Genomic DNA, 16,285 nt, shown 5'->3' on the forward strand with positions numbered 1-16,285 from the left:
GTGTGTGTGTGTGTGTGTGTGTGTGTGTGTGTGTGTGTGTGTGTGTGTGTGTGTGTGCGCGCGCGCGCGCGCCTATATACATACGCATGTACATAACATCATTTATGTTTTGTCTGTGTTGTTGTGTTTTACATCTTCTAAACATACATTTTGAACTGAATATTGCCACAGTAAGTAGCCCACACTTTGGACTTTGGACGAAAAATACAGAAAAACAAATACATAAAAAAAAAAGGGTTTAATTAGATCTCATATTCATGTTCTTTTAAAAAGTGCATTAATCACAAAAAAAACGAGCCCGTGTTAGATGAGCTGAGAAGGTTGAGTAGTCAAAGCCATCAACATGAGAGCCTTTCTGTCGGACAACTGCAGGGAAAGCCTTTCCTTTTCTTTTTCATCCGGCTCGTGCGCAACTTTCAAACCCAAACTAAACTCCAGATTTTAAAACCCCCGCTGATGTGTTCACGGTCCAATTTGCTGCGCGAGTTGACAAATGAAAGAACACATATATAAAAATCTTTTCACCACTGAATTACCAATATCACACCTAATAAACATCATGGTGTAACCAGTGGAGTAGTCGAATGTATGGTAGTGGGTATACTGTACTGTATATACTATATACTATATACTGTATATATATATATATATATATATATATTTAGTTTTGATGCTCAAAACTGGGTCTGGGAAAGTTTGAGCATCAACGACTTTCATGTATTTGGATACACTTTTACGCACCAATTTACGGTGGAAATCCCTTTATTTAGCCGATGTGAAGAAGAAAAACACAGATGATAATTCAAAATATATCAAACATATAATGGGAAGTATGTTGTTGCGCGTTATTGGGCATTTTTAAGTGGCTTTCTTAAGTGGGTATACCTGCGTATCACGTAGACTGTACACCACTGGAAACGTTTGTGCGTAAAAGCTTTCCAAAACACTCAAAAGTTCCCAAATCTGTGTCTGTGTAGCCAGCAACCAACTCCAACATGAAGTTCTCTGTTTCTTACAGTGCCGTGAGAGCAGCGGTGGCATGTAACTAAGTACATTTACTTCAGTACTGTACTTCCAAGTCCAAAGGTTGAGGTACTTGTACTTTGCTTGAGTCTTTTTCTTTTCGTGCCGCTTTCTACTTCTACTCCGCTACATTTCAGAGAGAAATATTGTACTTTTTACTCATTCATACATTCATCAGCGAGTAACATGTTCAATGCAGGACTTTTACTTGCAACGGAGTGTCTTTACAGTGTAGTATTAGTACTTTTACTTAAACTTTGTGTTGTCGTCCCGTCGACCATGCTACTTTGTGTTGTACTGGGTCGAAATTTCAACAATTATGTTCTTTTTCTACACGTTTCTCGACGTTTTTGTCGATTGTATTCATATTTTTTTTTTGTCGCTTTCTTTCCATTTGTTTTGTCACTTTTTTGGCGTTTTTTTAATTATTTTTTTTGTCATTTTTTAACAAGTTCTTTTGTCGCTTTTGTCGATGTTTCTGTCCCACTTTTTTTCCAATTTTTTTGGTCACTTTTTTCAGCGTTTTTAAGAAAAATATATTTTTGTCGATTTTTTTCCTGCGTTTTTGTACCTTTTTCCAACATTTGTCACTTTTTTCAACATTCTTTTGTCACAGCTCTGATATAAGAAGGTTTTTTGCAAACGGGTCACATTTGACCCGAGGACAACAGGAGGGGGTTAAGTAAAGGATCTGAATACTTGTTTCCAGCGCTCAGTGAGAGTACATTGGCACCATTGCGCATGTTAACTGCGGAGACTCTCCTCCCATCCTGGACGCGTTCCTCTATTGGCTGCCTCATTTCCTACGCGCACATCCAAACCATTTAAACCTGGGGGCCCTCACACCTTCACAGGGGTCACATTTCTCAGAGCAGCCTCTTCTGTCGGGAACGGAAACACAAGTGGAGGCTCGACAACATCGGCGATGGTTTTCTTTCTGGAATTATGAACTTTTGATTTTTATTTTTACGGCTGAAGAAGAGGTCGCTTTCAGAATGTGAAAGTTTGCGACTGCGTTCGGCTTTTTTTTGTCTCATTTTGTCTCCTTTGTGCATTTAAGGGAATACGTATTTAAGTGTTGAGGGAGTTCTGTTAGCTGTGGATCCCCGAACAGAGAGCGTTTTTTGGGGCAGCAGCACCGGAGAGAATAACGGCAAACAAGAACGTATGTGATCCGGTTTTAAAACGATAATTCTTCCAAAAACAAAATAAAAAATGAGACAGTTCATCCATGGAAAAGTTTAGTTCTTAAAGACAGCTTGGGGGGGGCTTAACCTCAACATATGAGCCTTCATATCGAGCCTGTGAGTTATTTGAATTGTCAGAGAACGCGGAGCGGTGTTTTTGACGTTTCGGGGTAGCAGCCGCGCGGGAAGAAACAACAACGACAGCGTCTGCGATCCGGCTCATCATGAACCTGATCGGGGGCTACCAGCACCACCACCCGCACCCCCACCACCACCTGATGCACGAGCCCTTCCCGTTCGTGCAGCGGTGTCACCAGGACGCGCCGTACTTCCAGAGCTGGGTGCTGAACCACGGCGAGCCGCCTCCGCCGCCGCAGTCTGGGTTGGACTTCCCGCTGCAGGCGCAGTACGCGGCCGCGGAGCACGGAGGGGGCGGCGCGGGGCCCGGGGCGGCGGCGCTGCACGACGCCCGGCTGGAGGCGCTCCAGGGCGGCGCGGGGAAGCGGAGGACGTCGGGGCCGAAGAAGGAGCGCCGCCGGACGGAGAGCATCAACACGGCGTTCGCGGAGCTGCGGGAGTGCATCCCCAACGTGCCCGCGGACACCAAACTGTCTAAGATTAAAACGTTGCGCCTCGCGACCAGCTACATCGCCTACCTGATGGACGTGCTGGACAAAGACTCCGGCGAGGCCGAGGGCTTCAAGGCCGAGATTAAGAAATATGAAAACCGGGATCTGAAAAGGAAACGGGAGCCGGTAAGTTCCTCCAAACCTCAAACAGATGTTAGTTTAAGTTTTTGAGCAATTAAAAAAAAGGAGGCCTGGCATGTTTTATTTTATTTTATTTTATATTCAAAGTGCATGAGCATCAAACATGGAAGAGCAATTAATAACAATAAAAAAAAATAGAATAGACGTTACAGTGCAGTATAACCGTGCGCCGCTCGTCGCAGGTCAAATGTAGGATCAGTTCACTGCTTTAATTGAATTTTGGGGTTTTTTATTTCATGTTTTTAGCATTTGAAAAAACTACCGATCCTGACTAAGCTGTGACGGTCTGTGATGATCCTCTAAATTGTAACCATTTGCCAAAATAGTTCATAATTTCAGATTTTTTTGGAACTAAAAAATGAGGGTTAGGGTTAGTTTGTGTGTTTTTGTTTTTATGGGTCGAAATTTCAACGTTTTATTGTTGTTTTTCTACACTTTTCTCCACGTTTTTTGTCGATTTCTATTCATATTTTTTTGTAACGTTTTTGGCGTTTTTTTTTAATTATGTTTTTGCCATTTTTTAACATTTTTTTTGGTCGCTTTCTTCGATGTTTTCCCCACTTTATTTTCCAATTTTTGTGTCGCTTTTCCCGATTTTTTTGGTCTCTTTTTTAGGCGTTTTTTCCCCCAACATTTGTCACTTTTTTCAAACGTTCTTTTGTCACAGTTCTGATATAAGAAAGAAGAAACATTTGACCCGAGGACAACAGAAACAGCTGTTGGTTCAAGTCTTCATTCAAGAGTCATTTCAAAAAGAAGAGAAAAGAAAAGGAGGGAATGTTCCTAAAGAGCCTTTAAGCCTCTAAACATCATTTAAGGTGGAATTTTAAAGATGTGCTCTGATCATCAGTTACAAAATAAAACGTAAAATATGACTAATGTATGAATGCACATATCTGTACATGTTGTTCATACATTGTTCATATTACATAGCCATATTTATTCTGCTCTTATAACACTTCACTATATTTCTGGTCCTGTCTATACTTTGTGTATCACATTGCACCTTTCTGCTCTTTTTTGCACTTCTAGTTAGACGCAAACTGCATTCCGCTGTCTCTGTCTCTGCACAATGACGATACATTTGAATGTAATCTAATAAAACATAACTGTAAGGTGACTGTAGATGAATCCAAACAACTCCAAACGTCAAACAGTTTAGTGTTAAAGTTTCTGAGTCATTTAATCTCTAGGCCTGAAATATTTCATTTGATCTGTTTACAAACCAAACGTATAAATATGAAACGTGTTAAGGTGGACGTCCAAACCAAACCGAGGCTGAATATATAACAGCCTTTTAACATGAGTAGTTTCTTAATAATGAAAATAACTGTAAACAGCTGTTAGTTTAAGCCTCGTGACGTCTTCCTGTTTGTTGTCTATAATGTTCAGTCCCTTTTATAAAAGTTTAGTATTTTTTATATATATATATATATATATATATATATATATATATATATATATATATATATATATATATATATATATATTAGTTTATTTTCTTTTTATTGGTCACTTGTTTCAACATTTTAATCGCTTTTTCTGACGGGTTTTCCCTCTTTTCCCTCAATGTTTTTCTCACTTTTTCAATGTTTTGGGTGTTTATTTTTTTTGCGGTTTTCATCGTTTTTTGTTGTTGTTGCTCTTTTTTAACGTTTTGGCGTGTTTTTTTTTATTTTATTTTTTTATTACATTTTCGGCGCTTTATCGACGTCCCATATTTTCTAATATATATATATAAAACAAATTTAAAAAAAACGTTGAAAAAAAACATGGACAACATGAGAGCTGAGTTTATCAGAGAAAAAATAATAAATAATAAAAAAATAAAACTGGAGGCTGGAATGTTTTATTTGATCTGTTTAGACTAATCCTAATCCTAAATATATATATATATATATATATATATATATGTGTGTATATATATATATGTATGTATATATGTATGTATATATATATATATATATGTGTGTGTATATATATATGTTACGGTGAGTGTAGAAACCAAACCTAGGCTATAGGATAACTATAAAAACAGTATTTTAAGGTGATTGTAGAAACTCCCAAACTTTCACATTATTAAAATAAATTGACCTGGTTTGGTTTGGTTTGGTTTGGTTTGGTCTGGTTTGGTCTGCCTGTGTAAGTACCCTCTAAACGATCCCCCATTTCTGTCTTGCGTCTTCTTAGCCCGCTTGATTCCACCTTTATTACCATTACTCGTTTTACACTTCTACACTTGTGTTACCTCACTGACATGAAATGATGCCTCATTTTGGAGTAAAACTAGCAGAAATTCTGAATTATTTTGACTAATAGTTAAGATCAAAGGAACATATGTTTATGTAGTATCACAGATTGGGTAGACCATGACCTGGGTAGACCATGACCTAGGTAGACCATGACCTGGGTAGACCATGACCTGGGTAGACCATGACCTGGGTAGACCATGACCTGGGTAGACCATGAAAGCAGTAGATCATCAATATTTATTTTAGTGTTGCATTGAAAGAAACCCGTATTTCTGATATAAAAACTGAAAAAACACGGGTCAAATATTTATATTTTTTAAACATTTTGTTGTTTTCTTTTCCGACACTGTTGTCACTTTTCACGTTTTCACGTTTTTGTCAATATGTTTCCACGTTTTTTTTGTCACTTTTTCCCGATGTTTTTGCCGATTTTTTTCGTCACTTTTTTTTTCCGTAACATTTTTACATTTTTTTCGGCAATTTCTTCCTCGTTTTTGAAGTTTTTTTTTTACGACATTTTTATCACTTTTTTTAACGTTCCTCTATCGATTAGTTTTCTCCAAATGCTGTAACGTTGACTGAGTAACCCTGACCCAGTGAAAGAAGTAAACTGATCATTTATTTTACGTTTGTACGGAACCGTTCATGTTATTGTCGTTGAAAGATACGGAGGCCCTGAGGGGACAAATCTAGTTTCATGTGCTCACGTGAAACTAAACTTTAGATTTTTCTTTGGGGCTCCGTAGAAAGAAACCCAAATGTTCTGATATAGAAACTTTTTGTAATTGCCTTAAATATTCTTTTTTGGGCTTTTCCGCCTTTATTTTGACAGGACAGCTAAGTGAGAGAGAGAGAGGGGGGGGGGGGAGAGAGAGACATCGAACCCTGGACGTCTGCGTCGAGGCATAAACCTCTCACTTGCCTATTGTGCGCCTGCTCTACCCGCTGAGCCAACCCAGCCACTAATACTGATTGCATCACATTTGACAACAGGAGGGATACAGATATAAAACATAACTTTAAGATTTTTAGTTTGATAATTATCCTTTCATTCAGTTCTAGTTTGAAGCCAACGTGTCCGAAATATAAACCAGCGCTGCTCCTTTTAAAATAATAATCACAAATATGATTTCTGTCAGTAATGAAGTCAGGACTGCTGATGGACTTTTGGAAAGATGTCGCATTTATTGAAGTAAAAAAAAAAGAAAAAAGGGAAACATTGAGTTCTACTTTTAATACTTTTTCCTGTTTTGAACTTTTAGCTTTTTTATTCAGAAAATCGAGACAAAATAAGATGTATCGCAAAACGTAAACGTGCAAAATGAAGTTTTCAGGATGAGTTTTTAGGATTGTTTTTGTGATCGTTAGGAGCCCAAATGTTTTATTTTTTATTATTATTACTGATATCATTTTATTACCACCTGAGCCCCGATACGAAGGACTGTTATTGTTTGTCGTAAATGATAAAAAACATAAAAAGTTAGACAACAAAGTGATAAAGAAACAGCCTGAATTATATTTTAGGACTTTATATTTTTAGTATATTTTGTATCTAGTAAAAATGTAACGTATGTACTGTTTATAAACCCTACTGAGTTAAAAAACAAACAGATTATAACTTATATATCTTATATAAACATATATATATATATATATATATATATACAGTATATTTATATATCTTCTCTAAACATGTATATGTTTGTATTTGATGTGTGCAACTGTTAGTTACTGTATAGTTAGAATGAACTCTTGTGTTGTCCTCGCGTCAAAATGGACCCTTTCTTTTAAATCAGAAATATGTTATGTTATGTATGGTTTCTTTTAACCATAAATAACATGGATGTGTGGATGCTCTTTGCAGGTAAAATGAATGTTTTGTTTTTATTAATTGTTGTGTTTTTATTCAGTTTTATAGCATTTGAAATTCTTTTTTTTTAATGGTTTCACAACCGTATCGTGACTGAAGTAGACGGTGACTCACTCAACAATTCATAACTTCTGCTTTTCTTTTCTTTTTTGTTAACTCAAACATCAGGTATAATATCATATCAACTAATTCACCATGAATTAAAAAAAACGTTACAAAAAGGTCTTTTTCTGTTTTGACGTGGAAGGATAACTAGTTCCTGGTCGACGGGAAGACAAATGAAATATTCCAACATCAGTCGATTATTCTGAATTCCCCAAATCACCCCTGATGAACCTGCAAGTGTGTGTAACGTCTGTGTGTTAAACCTCTCCAAACACTCCCAAAAAACTGTTTCTTCTTCTTTTTAATCAAACTTGAGACAGTTATAAACCATTTTTATTCATCCGTGTATCCAGCAAATAAAACACTGTCGCTTGAATAAAAACATTTTCTTTTCACTTTTATGCGACCAACTCCAACAAGCAGATAACAAATATAATAACATAGACTATGAGTCCATTTTTATTCTGCTGCCGAATTCCCCAAATCACACCTAATAATAAACATCCAGCGCTGCATCTCTCCAAACACTCACGAAAAATATGTTTTTTTTAACAGAAAATATGGGACGTCGAAATAAGCGCTGACAATGTAAAAGAAACAAACAAACGTCCAAAAGAAGTGACCAAAACGTTGAAAAAGTCACAAAAATGTTGAAAAAAGTGACCAAAAACGTTGAAAAAGTCACAAAAACGTCCAAAAAAAGTGACCAAAACGTTAAAAAAAATCAACATGTTGATGAATTTGGGTGTTTAATTAAATTTTAAAGCATATGAATAGTTGTTTTTTACAAAAGAACGTTGAAAAAAGTGACAAAAAACTTGGAAAAATGTCACAAAAATGTCAAAAAAGCTTAAAAAATGGCAAGGAAAATGACAAACGTTGAAAAAATTTGTCAAAAATGTGTCAAAAATGTCCAAAAAATGCGGCAAAAAAAAATCAAAGCTGGGGGCGGCAGTATCTCAGTCAGCAGGGAGTTGGTTTGGGAACCAGAAGGTTGTTGGTTCAAGTCCCCATACAGACCAAAGTATGGTGGTGGACTGGTAGCTGGAAAGGTGCCTGGGCACTGCCAATGTGCTTTTGAGCAACGCTCCGAACCCCTAACTGCTCGGGGCGCCTGTCCGTTGACAGCTGCAGCCCCCCCCCCTCACTCTGACATCTCTCCATTAGTGCGTGTAGAGGTACTGAGCAGTGTACCAGTGTGTGTAATGTGTATAATAATAACAGGGTTATTTCCCCTTGCGGGATTAATGACGTATACATTATTATTATAACAAAAAAACTTGGAATTAAAAAGTGACAAAAGTGTCTAAAAAGACGACCGAAACGTACACTTACACTACAAAAATTTGTTATTTCTCATATGTTGCACATCTGTGTCACCAGCAACCAAAACCTTCTCGTCTCTTTCTCTAGGTTTTGTTGCTCTATAAAAAAAAAAAGACGCAAAGAGAAGACGCAGATAACCAATATGTTGACATAAGTACATTATTTTCACTGCTGAATTCCCAGAGTCCCACCTCATAAACATCCGAGTGTGTAAAGTCTCCAAACACCCTTGTGTTGTCCTCGGGTCATATGGTTGTTGTTTTTTTAAACTGGCCATGTGGCCCGGTTAGCTCAGTTGGTAGATCGGGCGCACATATATAGAGGTTTCCTCCTCGACACAGTGGGCTCGGGTTGGATCCGACCTGCGGCCCTTTGCTGCATGTCATCCCCCCTCTCTCTCCCCTTTCATGTCTTCATCTGTCCTGTCAAAATAAAGGCCTAAAAATGCCCCCCCAAAAAAACTACATTGGCCAAAGATAACATGGATGTATTCCATACAACGATCTTTGCAGGTAAAATCAATGATTTTATTGTATTTTATAGCATTAAAAAACAAGACTAAACTAAACAAACTAAACGTTGACAGTCTGTGATTCCCTCAACATCCTCTGATCTTAACTATTAGGCAAAATAATTCATAATTTCTGCTTTTTTTTTAACTCAAAAATCAGGTCAAATGTCATATGAACTAGGATTATTGACCATGAATAAAAGAAAGGGTTAAAAAAAAGTGACAAAAATAGATCATTTACTATTTAGACCCGGCAGGTTCCTGGTCCAATGGAAGAAGCATCTTATTTCGCTTTTGTCACTTTATTTCTTTTGGGACTTTTGGGCAGCCGACTCCAACTCCAACTACAACTCTCACTTAGCTAAAGTACAGTTGCGTGTATTTTAGCCCAGATATAAATTGGTGTATTGTTATTTGTTATTGCTCATGTTTTTGCAATAAATAATTTGTAAAAAAAAGTGACAAATCCAGCATGTATCATATAGTAAATACGTAAGTACAGTTTATTTCTAGAGCACGTTTAAATACAACGTCAGCCGACCAACGGGCTTCACAAAGAAGCACCGAAGTGCTGATGAAGTCATACAAATGTTAGAATAAAAACAGAAATAGAAAAGTAGAAATAAAACACACATACATATGTTTGTAGGACTTTATGAGACTTTATTTAAACTTAAATGTTGCCTTTTATAGTAAATCACAGCTGCAAGTTGAATCGTTATTTTGGCTCCATTATTTTGCACGTTACCGTTTTGCGAGTCAACTCCTTTATTAATCCCAAACTGGGAAATTTCTGTTTCAGCAGCCCTTGAGTGTCAGTATTTTAGCGTCCCCATGATGATGATGATGATGATGATGATGATGTTTCTGTGTGTTCTGTCCCAGACTGACGGCCTGCACGAGTCTTTGGAAGCCGGGAAGAAGGCGAAGGGTCGGACCGGTTGGCCGCAGCAGGTCTGGGCTCTGGAGCTCAACCAGTGACCCTAAGCCTAAAGAAAACCCTCCTCCCGGACCCTAACCCTCCTCCTGGACCCGAACCCTAAAGAAAACCCTCCTACCAGACCCTAACAAAAACCCTCCTCCCGGACCCTAACCCTAAAGAAAACCCTCCTACCAGACCCTAACCCTCCTCCTGGACCCGAACCCTAACAAAAACCCTCCTCCCGGACCCTGACCTTCCTCCCGGACCCTAACAAAAACCCTCCTCCCGGACCCGAACCCTAACAAAAACCCTCCTCCCAGACCCTGACAACTCCTCCCGAACCCTAACCCTAACAAAAACCCTCCTCCCAGACCCTAACCCTAACGAAAACCCTCCTCCCGGACCCTGACCCTAAAGAAAAGCCTCCAGCCTCCTCTCAGACTCTGGATTCAAATCAGATTGAAAACAAACCACTGACTGACTGAACCAAAACGGAGAGAGAGAGAGAGAGAGAGAGAATGAAAGGACCACATGCAGTCGGAGACGGTGCGGTCTCTGAGTGACTGTAGGTGTTTGATATTTGTGGTATTTCTGCCTTTTGATGTTTTGATGTTCCAGCCCCCTTCGTACTGTAGACCAGATGTTGCCACATGTGTCCGAAAACAACATCTGTCTCCCCTAAAAAAATGTGTTTTTATCTGGCGTCGAGTGGCGGTGGAGCAGAAAATGAATAAATTATAACACGTCAAGTGGAGTAAATGTAGAGGAACGCTAGGCCTACTACAAGTGCAAACATGAAGTTGTTTTGGACTTTTTTTATTCTATGTTTTTCAGAGCTGCAAAGATTAATCGATTCGTTATGTATTAAATTACCCGCCAATTAATCGCTTTGAGTCATTTTTTATTAAAAGTAAAAGTAAAAATTCTGATTCCAGCTTCTTAAATGTGAACATTTTCTAGTTTCTTGACAGTTATCTCGCCGAAATGCAAAGTCACGCTTCAGTGTTTAATTTAAAGGTGCCGTAGGTCGGATTGTGAAGATCCAGGACTTAGCCAAAACATTTGAACATCAACAACTTCTCAGTCCCTCCCCCCCCCTTTCTGCTAAAGCCCAAAACGGTCTCCTAAGCCCCTCCCCCCACAAGGGAGAATGAATGCGTGTGCGTGAGCAGTGATTGATACGCAGTTAGACACTCCCCCTGGCCCTGATTGGTGCATCTGAATAGTTAGACACTCCCCCTGGCCCTGATTGGTGCATCTGAACAGTTAGACACTCCCCCTGGCCCTGATTGGTGCATCTGAACAGGGAGCGGTGGATTTTTGCAAATCCCACTACAGGCTGTAGGTGGAGCCAGAGGAGCCGGATTATTTTTTTATTTACCAGCTTCATGTAGTTCTCCTGGAACATAGGGTCAGTTTCAGCAGATATGTTTTATAAGTCTTACCTACTGCACCTTTTAAGAAGTCAAGATAGTCATACATTCATTTAAAAAACTCATTATTATGGTGTTATGCCACTTTTGAAGCTTTACAACGTTCTGTGGATCTATGTGAATTAGCAGAATTATTTCAACAAAAACCTTTAGCGCTGCAAAGATTAATCGATACAACTTCTCTGATGTCATCTTGTTAAATGTGAATATGTTCTAGTTATTTCTCTCCTCTGTGACAGTAAACTGAATATCTTTGAGCTGTGGACTAAACAAGACATTTGAGGACGCCATTTTGGGCTTTTTGGGAAACACTGATCCACATTTTCAACATTTTCTGACATTTTAGAGGCCAAACAACTAATCCAAATGCTTTGCAGTGATTTTATTTGGAAATGATTCTTATTTCATTGGCCTCAACGTTCCTATACTTCAAATACACAAAAAAAATAAGAAAAGAAAAGAAAAACTCTTTTTAATGTCATGTAAATGAAATGAATGTAGAAATCATTTCTGTCCCAGAGGAAACACATTTTTGAGGGGAAACCTTTATTTTTATTTGCTCACTGTTTCATCCCGCAGTCAGAATATTTTGAATAACATGAATCCATCATTCCCAGTCAGATCGCTGGGTTACGTTATAACCTTGGTTCTCTGAGTGAAGAGACTATCTCTCCACCGTTACGGAGAGATAGTCTTCTTACGATAGAGAACTGTCACAAAGAAAGAAACTCAGACTGTAAACTATATAACTGCCGGCTGTTGTTGATGTTTCTTGTAGAAAATTATTGAATTTACTGAATCTACCTCAAAAATTTAAGTCACTGTCTGTTCTGAGAGTTTCCGACATGTTGTTAAAAAACACTAAAACTAAAAGGGATAAAAGCTTTATTTCTGTGCGAAATGTTGATGGAAATGTACATTGATTGTGAAGTTATATATAGTTACGTAAATAAATGAATTATTTTAAGTCACTCCAGCTGTAGTGAAGGTGTTTTTATTTTCTTGCTGAATCACCTGAACATTTTTCGACATAAATCAAAAAATCACATAATTTAAAAATGATTGTGTGAATGTTGATTCAGCAGCATTCACGGTATTGTTATTCACTTTTCAGTCGCCTACTACTTCTGCATACTTTCAGTTACAAAAAACATTCATGCATCAAAATGTTCAGCTCTTTAAGAACATTTAAACATGTATTTAACTTTTTCCTACTAATTATATTTATGATGGTATTAAGCTTTTCTCATATTTTTTTTTACATTGAAAGTCAATGGAACCATCTATAACTCCTCTTCAGGCTTCTTCCACTTTTAAATGTTACTACTACTGTACATACCTTCACCTACAGAAGTCATTCAGACTTTAAACCGTTCACAAAACACTTTTTTCAACATACTATACTATGACTTTTTTATGACTTTTTTTCAACATGTTATACTTTGACATTTTTATGACGTTTTCAACATACTATACTATGTTGAAGGCATGTTAGCTCAGTGGTTAACAATTATACAACAAGCACCAGCAAGTTCCTGTGCACTTTTATGACTTTTTTATGACTTTTACCGACATACTATACTATGACTTTTTAATGACTTTTTTGGACATACTGTACTATGAGTATTTTATTACTTTTTTCAACATAACATACTATACCATGACTTTTTATCACTTTTTTCGACGTACTATACTATGACTTTTTATTATTTTTATCAACGAACTATACTATGTTGAAGGCATGTTAGCTCAGTAGTTAACAATTATACAACAAGCACCAGCATGTTGCTGAGCACTTTTATGACCTTTTTATTACTTTTTTGACATGCTATACTATGACTTTTTATGACATGCTATACTATGACTTTTTCGCCATACTATACTATGACTTTTTAATGACTTTTTTGACATACTATACTATGACTTTTTTTCGACATGCTATACTATGACTTTTTAATGACTTTTTTGGACATACTATACTATGACCTTTTTATCACTTTTTTCGACATGCTATAGTATGACTTACCATTTTTTTCGACATGCTATACTATGTGTTTATCACTTTTTTCGATATACTATACCATGACTTTTTCGACATGCTATACTATGACCCTTTTAATACTTTTTTCGACATACTAGACTATGACTTTTTATCGCTTTTATCGACATGCTATACTATGTTGAAGGCATGTTAGCTCAGTGGTTAACAATGATACAAGCACCAGCATGTTGCTGTGCACTTTTTTGACCTTTTTACGACTTTTTTGACATACTATACTATGACTTTTTTCAACATAATATACTATGACTTTTTTATGACTTTTTTGGCTTACTTTCCAATTACTTTTTACTGACTTTTTCGAAATGCTATACTATGAATTTTTTATGACTTTTTTCGACATATTATTCTATGACATTTTTCACTTTTTTCAACATGCTATACTATGACTTTTTTGACTTTTTAATGACTTTTTTTGACTTTTTAATGACTTTTTTTGACTTTTTAATGACTTTTTTCGACGTGCTATACTATGACTCTTTGATTACTTTTTTCGACATGCTACACTATGACTTTTATGACTTTTTTCTACAGTATGCTATGACCTTTTTCGACATGCTATACTATGACCTTTTTATGACTTTTTTCGACATACTATATTATGACTTTTCAACATACTATACTATGACCTTTTTATGACTTTTTTTCGACATACTATATTATGACCTTTTTATGACTTTTTTCGACAAACTATATTATGACTTTTCAACATACTATACTATGACCTTTTTATGACTTTTTTTCGACATACTATATTATGACTTTTTTATGATTTTTTTCGACATACTATACTATGACTGAAAAGACTACTTCCATTCCATTTCGCTCTTTCAATTCACTTCGTGAATGAATGTGTTGAATCTGTCACTTTGCTGACCTGTGCACTGCTGACAGGATTCCTTTGTTTGCTAGACATGTGCCATGAGCCATGTGGAAAGATTGTTTGTTCGAATCATCTTTTAAAGCCTGTGCAGTTGTGAGTAGTAAACTCACATCTCCTTTGTTCATTTGTATACTTTGTTTGATTTATGTGTTGATTGACCGCTGTCTAATTGTATTGTCATCTCTTTATTTTCCCTTTTATGCAGCACACAGACCTGAATGCAATGAATCAAAATCACCTTGAATGATAAGAAAATAAAATAACACTGTTGCATCAAACCCTGCCTTCTCCCTGCTCTTATTCATCACTCCATATCACTTGACGTCTTCTGACCGAGACTGTTTGCTCACCAAACCCTCACTCCACCTGAACCATTTCACATCACCCTACAGTTCCTTCAATGACCTTTTAATGACTTTTTTTTTCCCAACATACTATACTGACTTTTTCACCATACTATACTATGACTTTTTATGACTTTTTTCGACATGCTACACTTTGACTTTTATGACTTGTTTTAAATACTATACTATGACCTTTTTATGACTTTTTTCAACATGCTATACTCTTACTTTTTATCACTTTTTTCACCATTCTATACTATGACCTTTTTCGACATGCTATACTATGACTTTTTTTCAACATACTATGACTCTGAAGTCAAAGTTGAAATAAAGGTTTACCTGATTGTCCTGAGAAGTCATATCTGGTTCGGCAGTCGCATTATAATTGTACACATTTTTATTCCACATATACAAGTTAAAAAAACATCTTCAGTAAAATAATTTATAATTTCTGTGCCAATCAGTCAGGTGTTCACAAATGAAATTGCAAAGTTTGGCTCCAAAAATAAAGTGTTCCCCGCTGAGAAAAAGTGACATCTTATTTTTACTAAAAGTTTGAATGCTGCTGCTGTATTTATGATCTCTTACGTTTCCCTCTCTCTGTAATTAATTTGAGGATCTACAGTGACACCCAGTGGTCTGTTCCTGAAACAACACAATATGAAGAAACTACAAACTTTCCCTGGAGAGACAAATCCAAGACATATTTTCCTTTGACTGTCTTCATCTTTAAAGGGTAACTTCTGTATTTTTCAAACCTATTTACCACCTAATCTGGTGTAGTTTGGTGATGGTGATTTCGGGGCCGTTTCATGTTAAACAAAAAGGATCTTACTCCTTATCAAAAAGGTCTATGTAGGGATCCTTTCCATAATGTTGTCAGACACAGAATAATTACAGTATTACATTACATGTCATTTAGCTGACGCTTTTATCCAAAGCGACTTACAATTAAGTGCGTTCAACCTTGAAGGTGCAAACTCCAGACAAGTAATAAGTGCAAGTACATTAGCTTTAAATAAGTAAAACTACAAAAAGCCATATGAAAGTGAAGCATCAAGAAATATATATCTATTTTTTTTCTCCTTTATTCGAGGTGTAGTCAGAAGAGATTGTTAATAAACCCTTAATTCACCCATTTACATGTGGAAATATGCTGGCTCTATACACGCTAAAAGTCCTGATTATTTACATGGAGTCTGGTGGAAATATGCTGGCTCTATACACGCTAAAAGTCCTGATTATTTACATGGAGTCTGGTGGAAATATGCTGGCTCTATACACGCTAAAAGTCCTGATTATTTACATGGAGTCTGGTGGAAATATGCTGGCTCTATACACGCTAAAAGTCCTGATTATTTACATGGAGTCTGGTGTAGTTTGATTATGGTGATTTCGGGCCTGTTCCATGTTAAACTAAAAGGATCTTACTCTTTAACTAAAAGGTCTATCTCTGTAGGGATCTTTTCATAATGTTGTCAGACACTTAGAATAATAACCTGAGTCTGTCAGCAGCAAAACGTTATATATTGCAGGTTGTTTTGTCTTGCATAATACTGGACCAATGTCAGATTGTTGTTTCCATCAGTCACTTAGACAC

The 16,285-nt window shown here is 36.8% G+C and overlaps 1 protein-coding gene across 3 annotated transcripts; it reads left to right on the forward strand.

Annotated features, from left to right (window-relative positions):
- The first annotated feature begins 2,434 nt into the window (after positions 1-2,434).
- LOC144528127 (heart- and neural crest derivatives-expressed protein 1-like) lies at positions 2,435-10,025 on the forward strand. Of its 3 annotated transcripts, XM_078266591.1 has the most exons (3): positions 2,435-2,961; positions 4,288-4,322; positions 9,958-10,025. In XM_078266591.1, exons 1-3 carry the CDS (start codon positions 2,435-2,437, stop codon positions 10,023-10,025), a joined length of 630 nt encoding a protein of 209 aa, XP_078122717.1. The 3 variants fall into 3 exon arrangements, with proteins under 3 accessions (XP_078122717.1, XP_078122718.1, XP_078122716.1); XM_078266592.1 differs by lacking the exon at positions 4,288-4,322 and having other exon boundaries at positions 2,435-2,965; positions 9,930-10,025; XM_078266590.1 differs by lacking the exon at positions 4,288-4,322 and having other exon boundaries at positions 2,435-2,962; positions 9,921-10,025.
- Positions 10,026-16,285: the final 6,260 nt, after the last annotated feature.

This window comes from Sander vitreus, chromosome 13 (genome assembly GCF_031162955.1).
Source record: "Sander vitreus isolate 19-12246 chromosome 13, sanVit1, whole genome shotgun sequence".
Taxonomy (NCBI): domain Eukaryota; kingdom Metazoa; phylum Chordata; class Actinopteri; order Perciformes; family Percidae; genus Sander; species Sander vitreus.